Source organism: Mixophyes fleayi, chromosome 4 (genome assembly GCF_038048845.1).
Source record: "Mixophyes fleayi isolate aMixFle1 chromosome 4, aMixFle1.hap1, whole genome shotgun sequence".
In the NCBI taxonomy this organism is placed as follows: domain Eukaryota; kingdom Metazoa; phylum Chordata; class Amphibia; order Anura; family Limnodynastidae; genus Mixophyes; species Mixophyes fleayi.
This window is the reverse complement of record NC_134405.1, coordinates 14,655,833-14,671,128: the sequence shown is the minus strand read 5'-3', so window position 1 is coordinate 14,671,128 and position 15,296 is coordinate 14,655,833. Positions and strand designations below refer to the sequence as shown.

Here is a 15,296-nt window from a genome sequence, read left to right as displayed (position 1 = left end):
CACTCGCCTCACACACTTTCTTACAGCAAACAACCTATTGGATCCTCTTCAGTCAGGCTTTCGCTCTCAACACTCCACAGAGACTGCGCTGACCAAGGTTGTCAATGATTTTATCACAGCAAAAAGTAAAAACCATTACTCTGTTCTAATTCTCCTGGATCTCTCTGCTGAATTTGACACTGTTGACCACTCTCTCCTCATACAAACGCTACAATCCCTAGGTCTTGAAGACACTGTCCTATCCTGGCTCTCATCCTACCTATCTAATCGCTCTTTCAGTGTTAATTTCTCTGGCTCCACCTCTGCTCCGCTTCCTTTATCAGTTGGAGTACCACAAGGCTCAGTCCTAGGTCCTCTGCTATTCTCTATCTACACCACTTCTCTTGGAAAACTAATAAGCTTCTTTGGATTTCAGTATCATCTCTATGCGGATAATACACAAACCTATCTATCCTCTCCTGATCTTTCACCATCTGTGGTGTCTCACGTTACTGACTGTCTTTCTGCCATTTCATCTTGGATGTCTTCTCGCCAACTCAAACTCAATCTTTCAAAAACTGAATTAATAATATTCCCACCCAATAACAGAAGCTTCCTGCCTGACATTTCTATTTCTGTTGATAACTTGACCATAAATCCCACCAGCAAGCTCGCTGCCTCGGTGTAATCCTGGCTCACAACTATCCTTTGTTCCCCACAGCGACTCTATAGCTAAATCATGTTACATACATCTAAAGAGTATTTCCAAAATACGCACATATCTTACACAAGACACCGCAAAAACCTTAATTCATGCACTTATCTCCCGCATCGACTATTGCAATTCCCTCCTTACTGGTCTTCCCAAAGTCAGACTTGAACCCCTATAACCTATTTTGCATGCAGCAGCTAGATTTATTTTCCTTGCAAACCGTTCTTCCTCTGCTGAGCCGCTCTATCAGTCTCTACATTGGCTGCCTGTATTTCAACAAATCCAATATAATATTCTTCTACTAACATACAAGTCCATCAACATAATTGCACCGACATACAATTCCTCACTTGTCCCAAAATATCTCCCTACTCGACACATCCGTTCTGCACAAGATCTGCGTCTCTCTTCTACTCTCATCACATCCTCCCATTCTCGGTTACAGGACTTTTTTTAGGCTGCACCCACTTTGTGGAATTCCCTCTTGCACAGTAAGACTTTCCTCTAGTCTTCAAACCTTCAAGCGTTCTCTGAAAACCCACCTCTTCAGACAAGCTTATAATATTCCTTATCCACCATCTTAATCTCCCTAGGTTACCCTATTATCACCCTCTACACAGCTAACACAAGACATCAACCCTCCGACCAACATTGCCACACACACAGCCCACTCTATACTATTACCTTTGCATTCTAGCTGGTCCAGTGTGCAATATGATGTAGCACATTCCCTTGTGTTTCAAACACCCGTTCTCTTACCTCTCTGTCTGTATTACCCAGTATTGTCTTATTAATGTTTGTTCCCAATTGTAAAGCGCTACGGAATTTGCTGGCGCTATATAAATAAATGTTGATGATGATGATTGTTTACGTAAACAGAATATGTGACTCTTTTCTGTAATAAGTGTTTATTACTCACCTGTGCTGATATCTGTAGGGATTTCCTCCTCCTTACACTGCTGATCACCCCTCACATACGTCTCTTCCTCTCCTTCTATCGTTGTAACTTTAATATCAGTCAAGACGTCACCCTAAATAACCAACAAGACAATAACAATATCATCATCAGCTTAATTTATTAATTTGGCGCCATAGAATCCGCAGCGCCGCACAATCAACAATAAATAAACCGAGAAACATACAGATAAGTAAGGGACAAGTGAAACAATATAATAAGTACAAATCAATGCAAGAGACAATAGAGAAAGCAACTACATAAGAAGACAACTAGAATAAAGGAAGCAATACAAAGAGGATAGGAGGTAGAGAGAGCCAAACTTAACATTAACAGAATTATGGTAATAAAATATATCATATCTAATAATATCCAATTTAATAAATTGAGATGAAACAGAAGAATATCAGTGTATAAGACCCAACACAGTTTTTTTTTTTTACAGATCACAAATTGGAAAATTTACTTTGGTATTTGGTGAGATCCTAAAATGTCGTCTACCTGATACTCCTGCGGAATACTGTGATTTTCCTGTTTACAATTTTGTGAATAAAGAGGACACGGAAATCTCTCTGGGGTATTTCTGTTACTGGATCCATCTGTAGGAATCAGATTGTGACTAAATACATTGTATATATGTGATTCTCAGATGAGTATCTATGTGGCCCTCAAAACTATTCTCTCCTCTACAATAACTGAAATTCTCCTCTTACCCAATGATGTGAGGATCCGGTGATTCTCCATCCTCACGTCCTCCTACAGACCCTTGTGCCCACCTAAATACTTCCACTCCTGCACAGAGAAATACACAGTGACATCCTGAGACCTTATAGGAATCTGACTACACAATGACACAGTCATCATCCAGACACATCCCCTGGTGTTACTGTATAATGCCCCATTCCCAGCAGTCACCTCTCCAGTCACCAGCTGAATGATCTTGTTGGTCAGTTCCAGGATCTTCTGGTCATTGTTTCTCCCATGTATCAGTGAGTGAGGTTCAGGCACCGTGATGGGGATCTGGGTCCTGCTCAATCCTCCTGACACACAGGGGCGGCTCCTGGGTGTCACACACTCACCAGATCTCTTGATCACTACTGTGTAATCCTGTGTATTGAGAGAGACATTAATAAAAAGGTAAATGAAACCACACGTAGTTGGAATTTATTAAGGGTTTATTGTGCAAAATACTGTTTACAATAATGGTCTATAGCCCCCTCCCCCATGATGACCTCAATCCCCCAATTGTAAAACTTACATCTAAAAATACAACAAAAGCTGCAGATCCCAAAGTCTCATGAATATATTAGTGATAGAAAAACAACATACTGCTGGGATATATGCACAATGTACTTCATTCATAAACTGTATGAATGAAGTACATAGCAGGGAGTTTGTGGGGTTTTATTTCTAATAAAGCTCATTTTCAATGGTGTCTATTTTTCGGTGTGTTCTTGCAGGTGCAATACAGGTCCCAGTAGACACTGCATGCCAGGGAATGCTGGTGCTTGTAGTACTACAACTGACAGCATGCTCTGGCAGCCATTGGGATGCTGACACTTGTATATCAACAAGCACCAGGATAAACATTTTACAATGTAGGTATGACAGTGCTGGCTGGGATTTGTAGTTCACCAGCAAAAAAATGAACGGGGCTCCCATTTTTGTGTAGGCCCGATTCCTCTGGGTAATTCATGAACTGAACAGGCTAGAGCGTGTTCACATTATGGCAGGGGGCCCAAACCATAGTGTTATAGCCTATAGTGCTGTTAGCGGTTCTTGCAGTGAAATACCGCCTTACCCCAAATTGCTGCTGCCAGCCTGGGCTATGAGCACTAGAGCACTGTAGCAGTTGAGGGGAGGGGGGGGGGGAGGGAGGGCACCCTGCTTTTTTATTTTCTAAAATGTAAAATAACGATATTAAAATGCTAGTCATTACCATCAACGTGATGACTAGCGCCTCACTACTGCATGATAAGCTTAAATTATGCGTTTTTAGTGTATCTTCCTCCAGCATCTGTGTTTTTTATGTAGTATGCAGTCACAGCGATCTTAAGATACCTTGCATACCATGCAGGGCCGCCAAGAGGGGGGGGGGGGGGAGCGGGTACTAATTACCCGGGCCTGGGCCCTCACTCTGGATTTTTATTTTACTTTTTTTAACTTTTTTTTCCAATCTGTTTTTTTTTTTTGGGCGCAGACTGGGAGAGGGGGATGGGGGGGGGGGGTTTGGCGGCGCCGCCGCGATCATGTGTGTATACAAATACTCACATGACCGCGGTGCCGGCGTCCCTCTTCCCCTCTCTGTTTGCAGTGAATGTCGGGGGTGACGCCATCACGTCACGCCCGATATTCAGTGAAAAGCCAAGCACAGAAGAAGACAGAAAAGAGAAGAGAGAAGAAAAGAAAATAAAGATGAAAGCAAGCAATACAGAGGTAAGTGAAAGAGGAGAAACGCTGAGAGGCACAGTATTGGATAAGATGGTTTTGTATGGGCATCTCATGTGTTAACTATACAACCATTTGGGTGATTCACCAGAGATAGGAGGCCACCGCCTCTCCCCCACACTTGGTTCTCAGGCCACAGGCAGCAGGACCCCCAGCTTGTAATGAGCTGTGATTCTGGTCTTTTCGGGGAGTGTTTATATATCGATTAGCCCTCTGAATAGTTTTCACCATGGCACCATGAATCAAACGCTTCCTGAATGTAATTACTTTACACTCCTTTAACCCATGCGGCAAAGGCAGCATGGCACAGGGGATTGAAGATAGGGGGGGCAAAGGCAGCATGGCACAGGGGGTTTAAGAAAGGGGGGGGCAAACGCAGCATGGAGAGCGCAGTGCGATCATAAGGGGGCATAGCGTGGTGATGATGAAGGGGCACAGTAATATGTGTGTGATGGCACAGGGAGCTTTTGGCAATGTAGTGTGTGTGAGGTAGATGGTGGCTAATTAATAGTTGCTATTTTGTTTGCGGGGTAATGGGAATACTATTATTTTAATGTTGGGGCTGGAGGAAGGCCTAATTATTAATCATGGGTGCTATTCATTTAACGGTGGGGCTGGTTGTAATTTTCTAAATGTAGCCATTTTTTCCAAATAGGGTCCCCCAACATTCCAGGACCCAGACAAGCCGCAACTAAAGAAACCTGCGGCCACATGGGTTAAGAGTGAGAAGAACAGCAGGAGGGTGTGTGAAATGTTGTGATTCTAGTGGGACAATGTAAATTTTTGGTGAGTGTTCTGCCTAATGTAAGGTACAGGCCAAGACTGTGAACTCTCTGTGTACACACTGCATTCTTTCTGTACTACACTGTGGTGCTAGATGTCTTGAAAGTCAGGAGTGCTTGGACATATGTCACGCTCCGGTGAATTCAGGGCCTAGTGCTTTTCCCCCACCAGCCATACCCCAATGATGCATAGCGACGCCCCTAATTGTATGACCACACCAACATTCAACTTTGGCCAAACTTTTTCAACATGCGCACCTATAAGGGGCCCAATGAAGTGGTTGTACCGTGGCCCTGAATTCCTCTTGGTAGTCCTGATACTATGTAAAATGCTGGGACACATTTTATGTCTGCATTTTGGTGGCAAGATGCGTCAAATTCTACACAAGGCCCTGTGTGACCTCTGTTCATGAGCCGTAGAGCCCTGGTCAGTGTTACTCAGAAGTTCCTTTGATCCAGCTTAATAAGACTGCTAAGTGACCTCACACAATATTGTACGGCTTCCAATGGTCCTCTTGTGGCCAGGTGTCTTGGCCGTCCTCTACACCCAGTTAGTGCATTGTGCTCCAACTGAGATCTGTCACAAATGCCTGAGTTGGGGACTTCTGGAAATTTAAGGTCCCCGTTGAAATTTCGTTCCAGAAATTGAGATATTTTTTTTGCTTTATAATTATACAAAATGTAAGTGATTAGGGTGCTCTGATTCCCCATGCTGATTGATTCTAAACAGACTCAATTCCCAATGTTTTATACACTGGAGGCAATAGCAACCTGGCATCCGATACCTTCCTGGTCACACCGATATCATACACCTGAAACACACTGATCACATTTCACAGGTCTGACTGATCACTATATACATGTCACACACCTGATACACACTGATCACTATACACGTCACTCTGATACCACACACCTGATAGACACAGATAGCTATACACAGGCCACACATATATCGCACACCTGGTATCACTTTACACTGGTATAACACACCTGATCCACTCTGATGTAAGCTGCTGAGAAAGGGTGAGGTACACAAGGTCACACACCCGTAGGCTGCTATCATTAAAACTGCACATGGTGGCCTGGTCAGTGGTTTAGATGTCCCGAATCTTAAGAAATACTTCTATTGGGCTCTCTTAACACAATGAATTCAGTAGCATTCTTCTTCTGGCTCTGGAGTTTGGGTTGATATGGAATCTGACTAGCTTTCCTCTCACTCCATTTCTATGCTCCTTTGGACCCCACGTTCCCCATGGCCTCCTGAGGCCCACTCTTATCCGGTCATTAACTTCTCCCTTATAATTTGGTCTCGCTGTAATTGTATATATAGATTGGTGCCTTCACTGTCTCCTTTTGACCCTCTCTGCTATAAAACCAATTTCTCTACAGGTCTTCACCCTGATCCTTGGTTTGTATCTGGACTTCATTTGATCATTGAACTCACAGTACAAGGCGTCTTTCCCACTGTTGCTACTCTTCGTGACACATACACACTTCCTTCTACAGCTTTTCATCAGTATCTGCAAATCCGTAATTTCTTTTGTGTTTCCTTCCCCAGGATCTCTGCCAGACAGCTGTCTCTATTTGTGCTTCCTCATCCAAAGGCTTCATCTCCTCTCTTTATCATTGTACGCTTACTTGTCTCACCCCCCCACATACCCTCTCATGTTATGAATTGGGTTGGGGACCTTGGTGAGGTACTGGACGAGGAGGACTGGTCAGACATCAGGGAAGGGATCTCCAAATCTTCTCTTAATGTTAGGGATAAGGAAAACGCCTATAAACTCCTGTATCATTGGTAAGAGTGTGCCAGGATCCTGGTTTGTTTTACCATATTTGGTGCTCTTGCCCGGTCTTCCAGAGGTTCTGGTTGGAAGTTCATGTCTTCGTCAACACTATCACAGCTACTGTTCTCTCTTTCCTCCTGCAACATGCCCTTAATCCTCTGCCCTTTCAGGACCACCTGTAAAAACACTGTAACAAACTCAGCAGACACATGTTCAGTGCAGCCACTTGTTTAATAGGTATTTCCTGGAAAGATCATTGCTCCCCTACTATGCAAGTCCTTAAGGTGAAGATGTGGCTTCCTTACGAGATGGAGTGTATGACTAGCATCATGAAAAAATTGTTTAACTCCTTTCTTAAAATGTGGACCCCTTGGACCAATCTTAATATGTGGTCCCTCTATTCCTAATGCCGTCCTGTTTTTGGTGCCTCTGTCCCTTGTCTTCTCTCTTATGTTATCCCCCCCTGCCTGAGGGACCCCCACCCCTCTCCCCTTCACTCTCTATCTTACCTGTTCCCCCCTCTTTCCTTTTACTCTGCTAAAAATATAAATGACTTCAAGCACATCTGTGTTCTTGTTTCTTATTTAGCTTTGTTTTTTTTTAATTGTTGCTAGAGTTGTTTTACCTTTTTTTTTACTTGCTACTACATGTATTGTTCTTTATTGTGTTTGTCAACTCTACGGTTGTTGTTCTACTTTGATGTGACCTCTATTTTGTGATTGTGCCTGAAATTTTCAATAAATTGTTTAAAAAAAAAAAAAAAAGTAAAACAAAACAAATCTGCACATGGAGTCTGAGAATGGCGTAAAACGCAGCCATGCTGGGCTCCAAAGTTGCTCTCGGACAGCCATGATACTAGGTCACATTGATGACAATACATAGGTCACATTGATATCATACACCCAATATACAATGATCACTATACACAAGCATACTGCTAAACATTTAGTTTTGGCCTGTTGGGACAAAGTGGTGCACTGATGAAAAGAGGCATAGCTGCTCCAGGTTGTGGTCACACCATGATGGGGGTATGCCCTGGAAATACTGCACACACCAGCAGCAGGTGCAGAAAGCACCTTGTCCAGCAGTAACCATGACAACCTCCCCAACAGAGCACTGGGCATACCCCCAACAAGGCATGCCTAGAGCCCAACACAACAATGAGCGGCCATACCACTTTTCAGAAACTTTGGCCCTGTGGGCTCGAGCCTGGAGGACCCCAGTCTAGGACCAGGGATCCTCCAATAAGGTTTACACATTATCTGGGCACTTATTCAACATGTTCTCTCTGTATATAAAGGCTCACACTTAAGCAAGTACACCATTTTATAAACACCAACATTTAAGACCTGTACATTGTACACTTGCTTTTCAGTAGGCCCTCACTGTGCGTAAGTCACAGGATTTGTTCTTGAGCCCTGGACCTTCTCTTCTTAAATATATCTTGGTGGAGATGTCTCCTATCCCCAGCCTAGCTTACACTGGACTCACTCACTTCTTCTCCTGCTGGCCTCTATAGATGCTCTCCAGTGGACTGTCCAGACACCCCTTTAATAATTTATATTTGTGAACTGATCCCATTGTTAAAATGATATAAAACCTTCACTATTGCTGTTATAGATACAGGGTTTAATAATGAAACTCTAGGCCAGGGGTCGGCAACCCCCGGCACGCGTGCCAAAAGTGACACATCGACCACATCTGTCTGGCACTCCCCAGCTGTTAAACTAAAGAAGCCGAAGATGAGTGAAATGGAGCTGCTGTGTGTTTGGTTATCTACGGCTGCTTTAGTGAGGCAGCTCCTGTGGATGATAGATGTGTACTCCAGAGGTAAGTATGAGGCATAGGAGGAACTGGGGGCACAACTATGAGGCATAGGAGGAACTGGGGGCACAACTATGAGGCATAGGAGGAACTGGGGACACAACTATGAGGCATAGGAGGAACTGGGGGCACAACTATGAGGCATAGGAGTAACTGGGGGCACAACTATGAGGCATAGAAGGAACTGGGGGCACAACTGTGAGGTATAGGAAGAACTGGGAGCACAACTGTGAGGCATAGGAGGAACTGGGGGCACAACTATGAGACATAGGAGGAACTGGGGACACAACTATGAGGCATAGGAGGAACTGGGGGCACAACTATGAGGCATAGGAGAAACTGGGGGCACAACTGTGAGGCATAGGAGGAACTGGTGGCAACAATGAGGCATAGGAGGAACTGGTGGCACAACAATGAGAAATAGGAGGAAATGGGGGAACAACTATAAGGCATAGGAGGAACTGGGGGCACAACTATTAGTCAGAGGAGGAATTGGGGGCACAACTATTAGTCAGAGGAGGAATTGGGGCACAACTATTAGTCAGAGGAGGAATTGGGGGCACAACTACTGGGCGTAGGAGAAACTGGGGGCACAACTATGATCCATAGGAGGAACTGGGGGCACAAATATGATGCATAGGTGGAACTGGGGGCACCACACTTTATCTTTAATGGGTATTTTGGGAAAATTCTTATCAGCAGTGACCGCTCTGTACAATAACTCTCAAGCAATGGTTTCCGCAAACTGGATATCCTGCTTTTGGTTATGAAACCCAATCATTCCTCCTGAATTCTCTGGAAGGAATTAGACTCTTATGCCGCTCTCGGGCTATAAATCTTCTCTGTGTTTCCTTCCCATCCCCTCTTCCCTCCTACATGGACAGGTCAGGAGTAACAGGGTGGGAGCACCGTGGGCTGGACTGGGTCAGATCAGGTTTCTAAGCAACGTCACTCACGTGGAGCCGAGACCCCAAAGAGGTGGACAGGAATCATTATTACTGTGCTGTGTAATATATATATATATATATACACTTCCAGCATCCGGTCCACCCCGGGGATCACTTGGTCACTGAGGTGCCCCTGCAGGATTGAGAGCTCCTGGGTCTGAGTTATCTCTCACAAGAAAAAGAAAGAATCAGGAAAAGTGTTTAAACAAGTTTTTATACTTACACCAGAGTTGATATTTCAGCTGCGACTTGACCTTCTGAGGTTGCACCATTTGAAATATCAAAACAAAAAAAGATTTCACACACAGTGCCAGTACTGACCCTATACAGTTACCTAAATCATAGGAAAACGGCACATACACACACATATATATATATATATATATATATATAGATATAGATATATAGAGAGAGAGAGAGAGCTTTTATAGATATGGTAGAACTGGGGAATACATTTTACGATATACTTATACAGGTAGTTCTTACGGATTTCAGGTTATCTAAATAAACGTAAAAGAATATTCATATTAGAATGTAACCAATAGAAAGCCATTTCTGTCATGAAAAACACAATATAAGATTCACCTGGATACAGGAATAGACATTATTGTACATTTTACAAACATATAGAAACATTATTGAAACTGGTAATGAGGGTTTGAATTTGGAATTTCTATGACACATGACACACAGCAAGGATCAGCTAATCAGCTCTATATCTGCATTTTACTAACACATTTTACTATTTCTGGATTTTATTAGGCTGGTTATAATAAAGTTACTCACAAAGAAAAAATGAAAATCATTTTAAAGCATAGCAATACAGCAATAAATGTTTCTTAAATAGTATCAGTGCATCTCAATTTGCCTTCATTATTTATATAGAACGGCCTACATAGAGTGTTATAAATGTATAATGCAAACAAATGGTGTCAGTTTGTATGACTGTGGAAGGGAATCCTGGGGGTATATTTATTTAAAAGAAATTTTATTACATACAATTTCTGGTGGGATTTGTCGTTAATAACACTTACTTTTTAAAAAACACGGCATAACGCTGCTTCATAAATATACCCCCTGGTCTTAGTATATTGCGGATGAGCTGTCCCTGTATATTGAGTGTAAGAGGGAGACTGGGAATGTGGATGTAACATGGGCAGTAGACCCTATACTGTACCTACGATGGAATGGGGTCTATACTGTGACAATTACAAACGGGGGGGAACAAAGTACAGTCATAGCCAAAAGTTTTGAGAATGACACAAGTATTGGTTTTCACAAAGAATGCTGCCTCAGTTTTTATGATGGCAATTTGCATATATGCCAGAATGTCATGAAGAGTGATCAGATGAATTGCAATTAATTTCAAAGTCCCTCTTTGCCATGACAATGAACTTTATCCCAAAAACATTTCCTCTGCATTTCAGCCCTGCTACAAAAGGACCAGCTGACATCAGGTCAGTGATTCTCTTGTTAACACAGGTTAGAGTATTGACATGGACAAGGCTGGAGATCACTCTGTCATGCTGCTTGAATTAGAATAACAGACTGAAAGCTTTAAAAGGAGGGTGGTGCTTGAAATCATTGTTCTTCCTGTTAATCATAGTTAGCTGCAAGGAAACAGATGCAGTCATCATTGCTTTGCACAAAAAGGGCTTCACAGGCAAGGATATTGCTGCTAGCATGATTGCACCTAAATCAACCATTTATCGGATAATCAAGAACTTCAAGGAGACAGGTTCAATAGTTGTTAAGAAGGCTTCAGGGCGCCCAAGATAATCCAGCAAGCACCAGGACCGTCTCCTAAAGTGGAATCAGCTGCGGGATCGGGGCACCACCAGTGCAGACCTTGCTCAGGAATGGCAGCAGGCAGGTGTAAGTGCATCTGCAGCACAGTGAGGCGAAGACGTTTAGAGGATGGTCTGGTGTCAAGAAGGTCAGCAAAGAAGCCACTTCTCTCCACGAAAAACATCAGGAACAGACTGATATTCTGCAAAAGGTACAGGGATTGGACTGCTGAGGACTGGGGTAAAGTAATTTTCTCTGATGAATTCCCTTTCAGATTGTTTGGCGCATCTGGAAAAACGCTTGTCCGGAGAAGGAAAGGTGAGCGCTACCATCAGTACTGTGTCACGTCAACAGTAAAGCATCCGGAGACCATTCATGTGTAGGGTTGCTCACTCACAATTATTTCTAAGAACACAGCCATGAATAAAGAATGGTACCAAAACATCCTCCAAGAGTAACTTCTCCCAACCATCCAAGACAAGTTTGGTGACTAACAAAGCCTTAACCAGCATGATGGAGCACCTTGCCATAAGGCAAAAGTGATAACTAAGTGGCTCGGAGATCAAAACATCAAAATTTTGGGTCCATGACCAGGAAACTCCCCAGACCTTAATCCCATTGAGAACTTGTGGTCAATCCTCAAGAGGCGGGTGGACAACAAAAACCCACAAATTCTGACAAACTCCAAGCATTGATTAGACAAGAATGGGCAGCCATCAGTCAGTATGTGGCCCAGAAATTGATTGATAGCATTACAGGGCGAATTGCAGAGGTCTTCAGAAAGAAGGGTCAACACTGCAAATATTGACTCTTTGCATAAACTTAATGTATTTGTCAATTAAAGCCTTTGACACTTATGAAATGCTTGTAATGTTACTTCAGTATACCATAGCAACATCTGACAAAAAGGTCTAAAAACACTGAAGCAGCAAACTTTGTGAAAACCAATACTTGTGTCATTGTCTAAACTTGTGTCCATGACTGTATAGTGGGACGGCGCGAGGGGCACTGTGGGACGGTGCGAAGGACTGTGGAAAAGGTGCGAGGGGCCCTGTGGGACGGTGCGAGGGGCACTGTGGGACGGTGCAAGGGGCCCTGCGGGACGGTGCGAGGGGCACCGTGGGACGGTGCGAGGGGCACCGTGGGACGGTGCGAGGGGTCCTGTGGGACGGTGCGAGGGGCACTGCGGGGCAGTGCGAGGGGCCCTGTGGGACGGGGCGAGGGGCACTGTGGGACGGTGCGAGGGGCACTGTGGGACGGTGCGAGGGGCACTGCGGGGCAGTGCGAGGGGCCCTGTGGGACGGGGCGAGGGGCACTGTGGGATGGGCAGACATGGACCACTCTGTCCTTGTGTAAGAACTGTGTATGTATATGGTGTTTATGGATGTGGATCACATGATAGGTGGGGGGTGAGTGTAGTATTAGGTCTGAGGAATAACCACTGGGGGCTTTGCAGCAGGACACAGTCAGACTGTAACAATGTGATCCTGGCTGTGTCTGCGGGGACTGATGGTGATGAAATGTATGGTGGGAAGGGAGGTGCTGGTGTCTGTGGGGACATAAGATAATAGTCTATGTGATATGTATAAGGGGTGGAAGGGGGATGGATTCTGCTGGCTGCAGCACAATGAGGATTATGTAGCAGCTGATGTGACAGCTCAGCCGCATGTATGAGGTCCTGATGGCCGGGAGGCTGCACATAAACATGGGGTAACTATATGGGGGTAATTCCTGCTGTCTGATATATTATTATTATAGGAGATATTACCTCAGCATTGTACAGGGCCCGGATGTTGTATATGGACGACTGAGGGCGGCGCTCCAGGTTCAGACATGGCGTCTGAGGAGTACGTGGCCACGCCCCCTGTGCAGTGTAAGCGGCGACAATAGTGTGTCTGGGAGACTAAGGGAAAATGGCCGCCGCCGGTATCGAGGACAAGACAGTAATACTATATATTTTACGATGGTGATTAAACTGTTACAATCAGATTTAGGATGTTCTGTGTTGGAGACATTGTTTATATTTCCCTGCAGATGTCACAGAGCCTCTCCCTGATTGGTTCCTGCTGCTACTGAGCAGCTCCCTTTAGTAGGAGGAGCGTGTACTGCGGGCCACGCCCATCTATGGGCAACTTACTGAGACTGGAGGTAATCAGACCTGTAGGAGAATGATATTGTACAAAGGTCTGTGTGTGTCATGTATGTATGTATGTATGTATGTATGTTATTCCTGTGTGTGTCATACATATATGTTGTTCTTGTGTGTATTACATGTATGTATGTTATTCCTGGTGTATCATGAGGGGGGAGGTAGATAGACTGGAGATTACTATATAACATCTTACTTGGGAGATAGAAGACTGTCCACTATTAATTACTACCTAACATAAGGTCTACAAGCTCAGTTGCACCTAAGTTAGGGGGTAGACTCTGTATCCTGTCTATCCTAATAGGAGAGCAGCAGAGATTGTTATTCAGCAACCAAATCATTATTGCAAAACTATGTTAAAGTCTTCAAATATTCCTGGGTTTTCCTAGCAGCAAAATAATGATCTATAGATGGAGCAACAAGGTGAACGCTGACGCACGTTTCGCTAGTAGCTTTATGGATGCTGTCTGTTAGATAGTAATCTTTTACACACAAGTTATATCATATATGGTGTAATAAGAGATCATGTTCCACCACTGACATAGATATCACATCCTTTATTACAATTAAGAACCGGTATCATAGTGAGTCAGAGCCACATTATGAAATTCTATTAGCTGTTCTCTGAAGGAGTAAATAGGACCTGACCACATAAGTGATATTGAACCTGTCATCCAATAGATGGCGCTCTATTGCTTACTGTATATATGATGTAATTAACAATCACATTATATGGAAATTATAGATTTAGGTTGATTCCTGATAAAACTATAACTTTATTACAGCATTAAATGATCAGATTAGGATCTTTTTTTGATACACCAATATAAGCGCAATTTTTAAATCGCCCTAATTCACTGTATTTTGCACACATCACAATTGTTGGTTTTTAAATTATTTTGATAGCCCTCAGTGATCAGGATAAGTGTATTAATAAATTATCAATAAATAATTGAATCTTAAATATTCTGAAATCTGCATTCCAGAGTTTTTTTTTCTCCTAAAGTTATTCAGCCCTAGTCTGTTCAGCAGCCGGCCAGCCTTCAATTGCTGCAGTCACTGGGGATCCCTCTGCTTAGCAGTGGTGGGGGCAGCAATGAATGGGGGAAGGGGAGGTGGGTAAGGGGCGGCCAAGTACAACACTGAGCTAGGAACTCATTGTATAATAAGACACTTGTTACTGTGCTGGTCTTCTCTTACATTTATTCTCTACCTTCCCCTGTCCTTACCTTCCATCTCCCCTGACTTTACACCTCACATCCATTTACTTACATTAGAGAAAAGGTGTAACGTATGTTCAGTCTGGATGGTGTTGTTTTGATATTTTACAAGTGTTTTGGAAATATACTGTCACATACACAATGCACATGTTCTTGTATCATCCCTCCCCAACGTACCCCGATATGTTCTTTCTGTACCCCCTTCACTACCCTCTCCATTTTATTGTCTGAAAAAAATGTTTCATTAAAATTTACAGAAAAAAATAAATAAAATAATATATATAACATCTGTCCTCAAGGACTGCTAATATATTTTGTGCTACAGATAGGAAAATATAAGGTATGTCTTATAAATAGCATAACCTACATCTGACGGGGAATAAGTTAAGCAGTAGAGTAAAATGAAAAGTTTTTATTTCTGTATTGTCCTTAATTCGGGACAACTGCGGCCATTTCCCCTAAGTCTCCCTCATACTATCGGTCCTATAGATATATCTCCGCCCCTTACAACAACTTACACTGCACAGGGGGCGTGGCCACATGCTCTTTCAGACACCATCTTAGAATCTGGAAAGCTGCATCCGGGTTCTGGTCAAGGCGGAGGTATTATCTCCCTATAATAATATATCAGACAGCAGGAATTACCCCCATAGAGTTACCCCATGTTTATGTGCAGCCTCCCGGCGATCAGGACCTCATACA

The 15,296-nt window shown here is 43.4% G+C and overlaps 1 protein-coding gene and 1 long non-coding RNA gene across 3 annotated transcripts in view; one reads left to right on the top strand and one right to left on the bottom strand.

Annotated features, from left to right (window-relative positions):
* The window catches only part of LOC142151046 (uncharacterized), a 219,974-nt gene that overhangs the window by 78,954 nt on the left and 125,724 nt on the right, over nucleotides 1-15,296 (bottom strand). For both annotated transcript variants that reach the window (XM_075206325.1, XM_075206327.1), the window contains exons 2-5: nucleotides 2,562-2,753; nucleotides 2,360-2,438; nucleotides 2,148-2,245; nucleotides 1,611-1,722 (exon numbers count right to left, since the gene is read on the bottom strand). In XM_075206325.1, the coding sequence (XP_075062426.1) occupies nucleotides 1,611-1,722; nucleotides 2,148-2,245; nucleotides 2,360-2,390 (241 nt within the window). In that variant the 5' untranslated portion in view covers nucleotides 2,391-2,438; nucleotides 2,562-2,753. The remainder of the gene's footprint in view (nucleotides 1-1,610; nucleotides 1,723-2,147; nucleotides 2,246-2,359; nucleotides 2,439-2,561; nucleotides 2,754-15,296) is intronic.
* Nucleotides 13,351-15,296, top strand: part of LOC142151067 (uncharacterized) — a 140,772-nt gene continuing 138,826 nt past the window's right edge. Inside the window, exon 1 of the long non-coding RNA XR_012691138.1 lies at nucleotides 13,351-13,373. This is a non-coding gene — a long non-coding RNA (uncharacterized LOC142151067). The remainder of the gene's footprint in view (nucleotides 13,374-15,296) is intronic.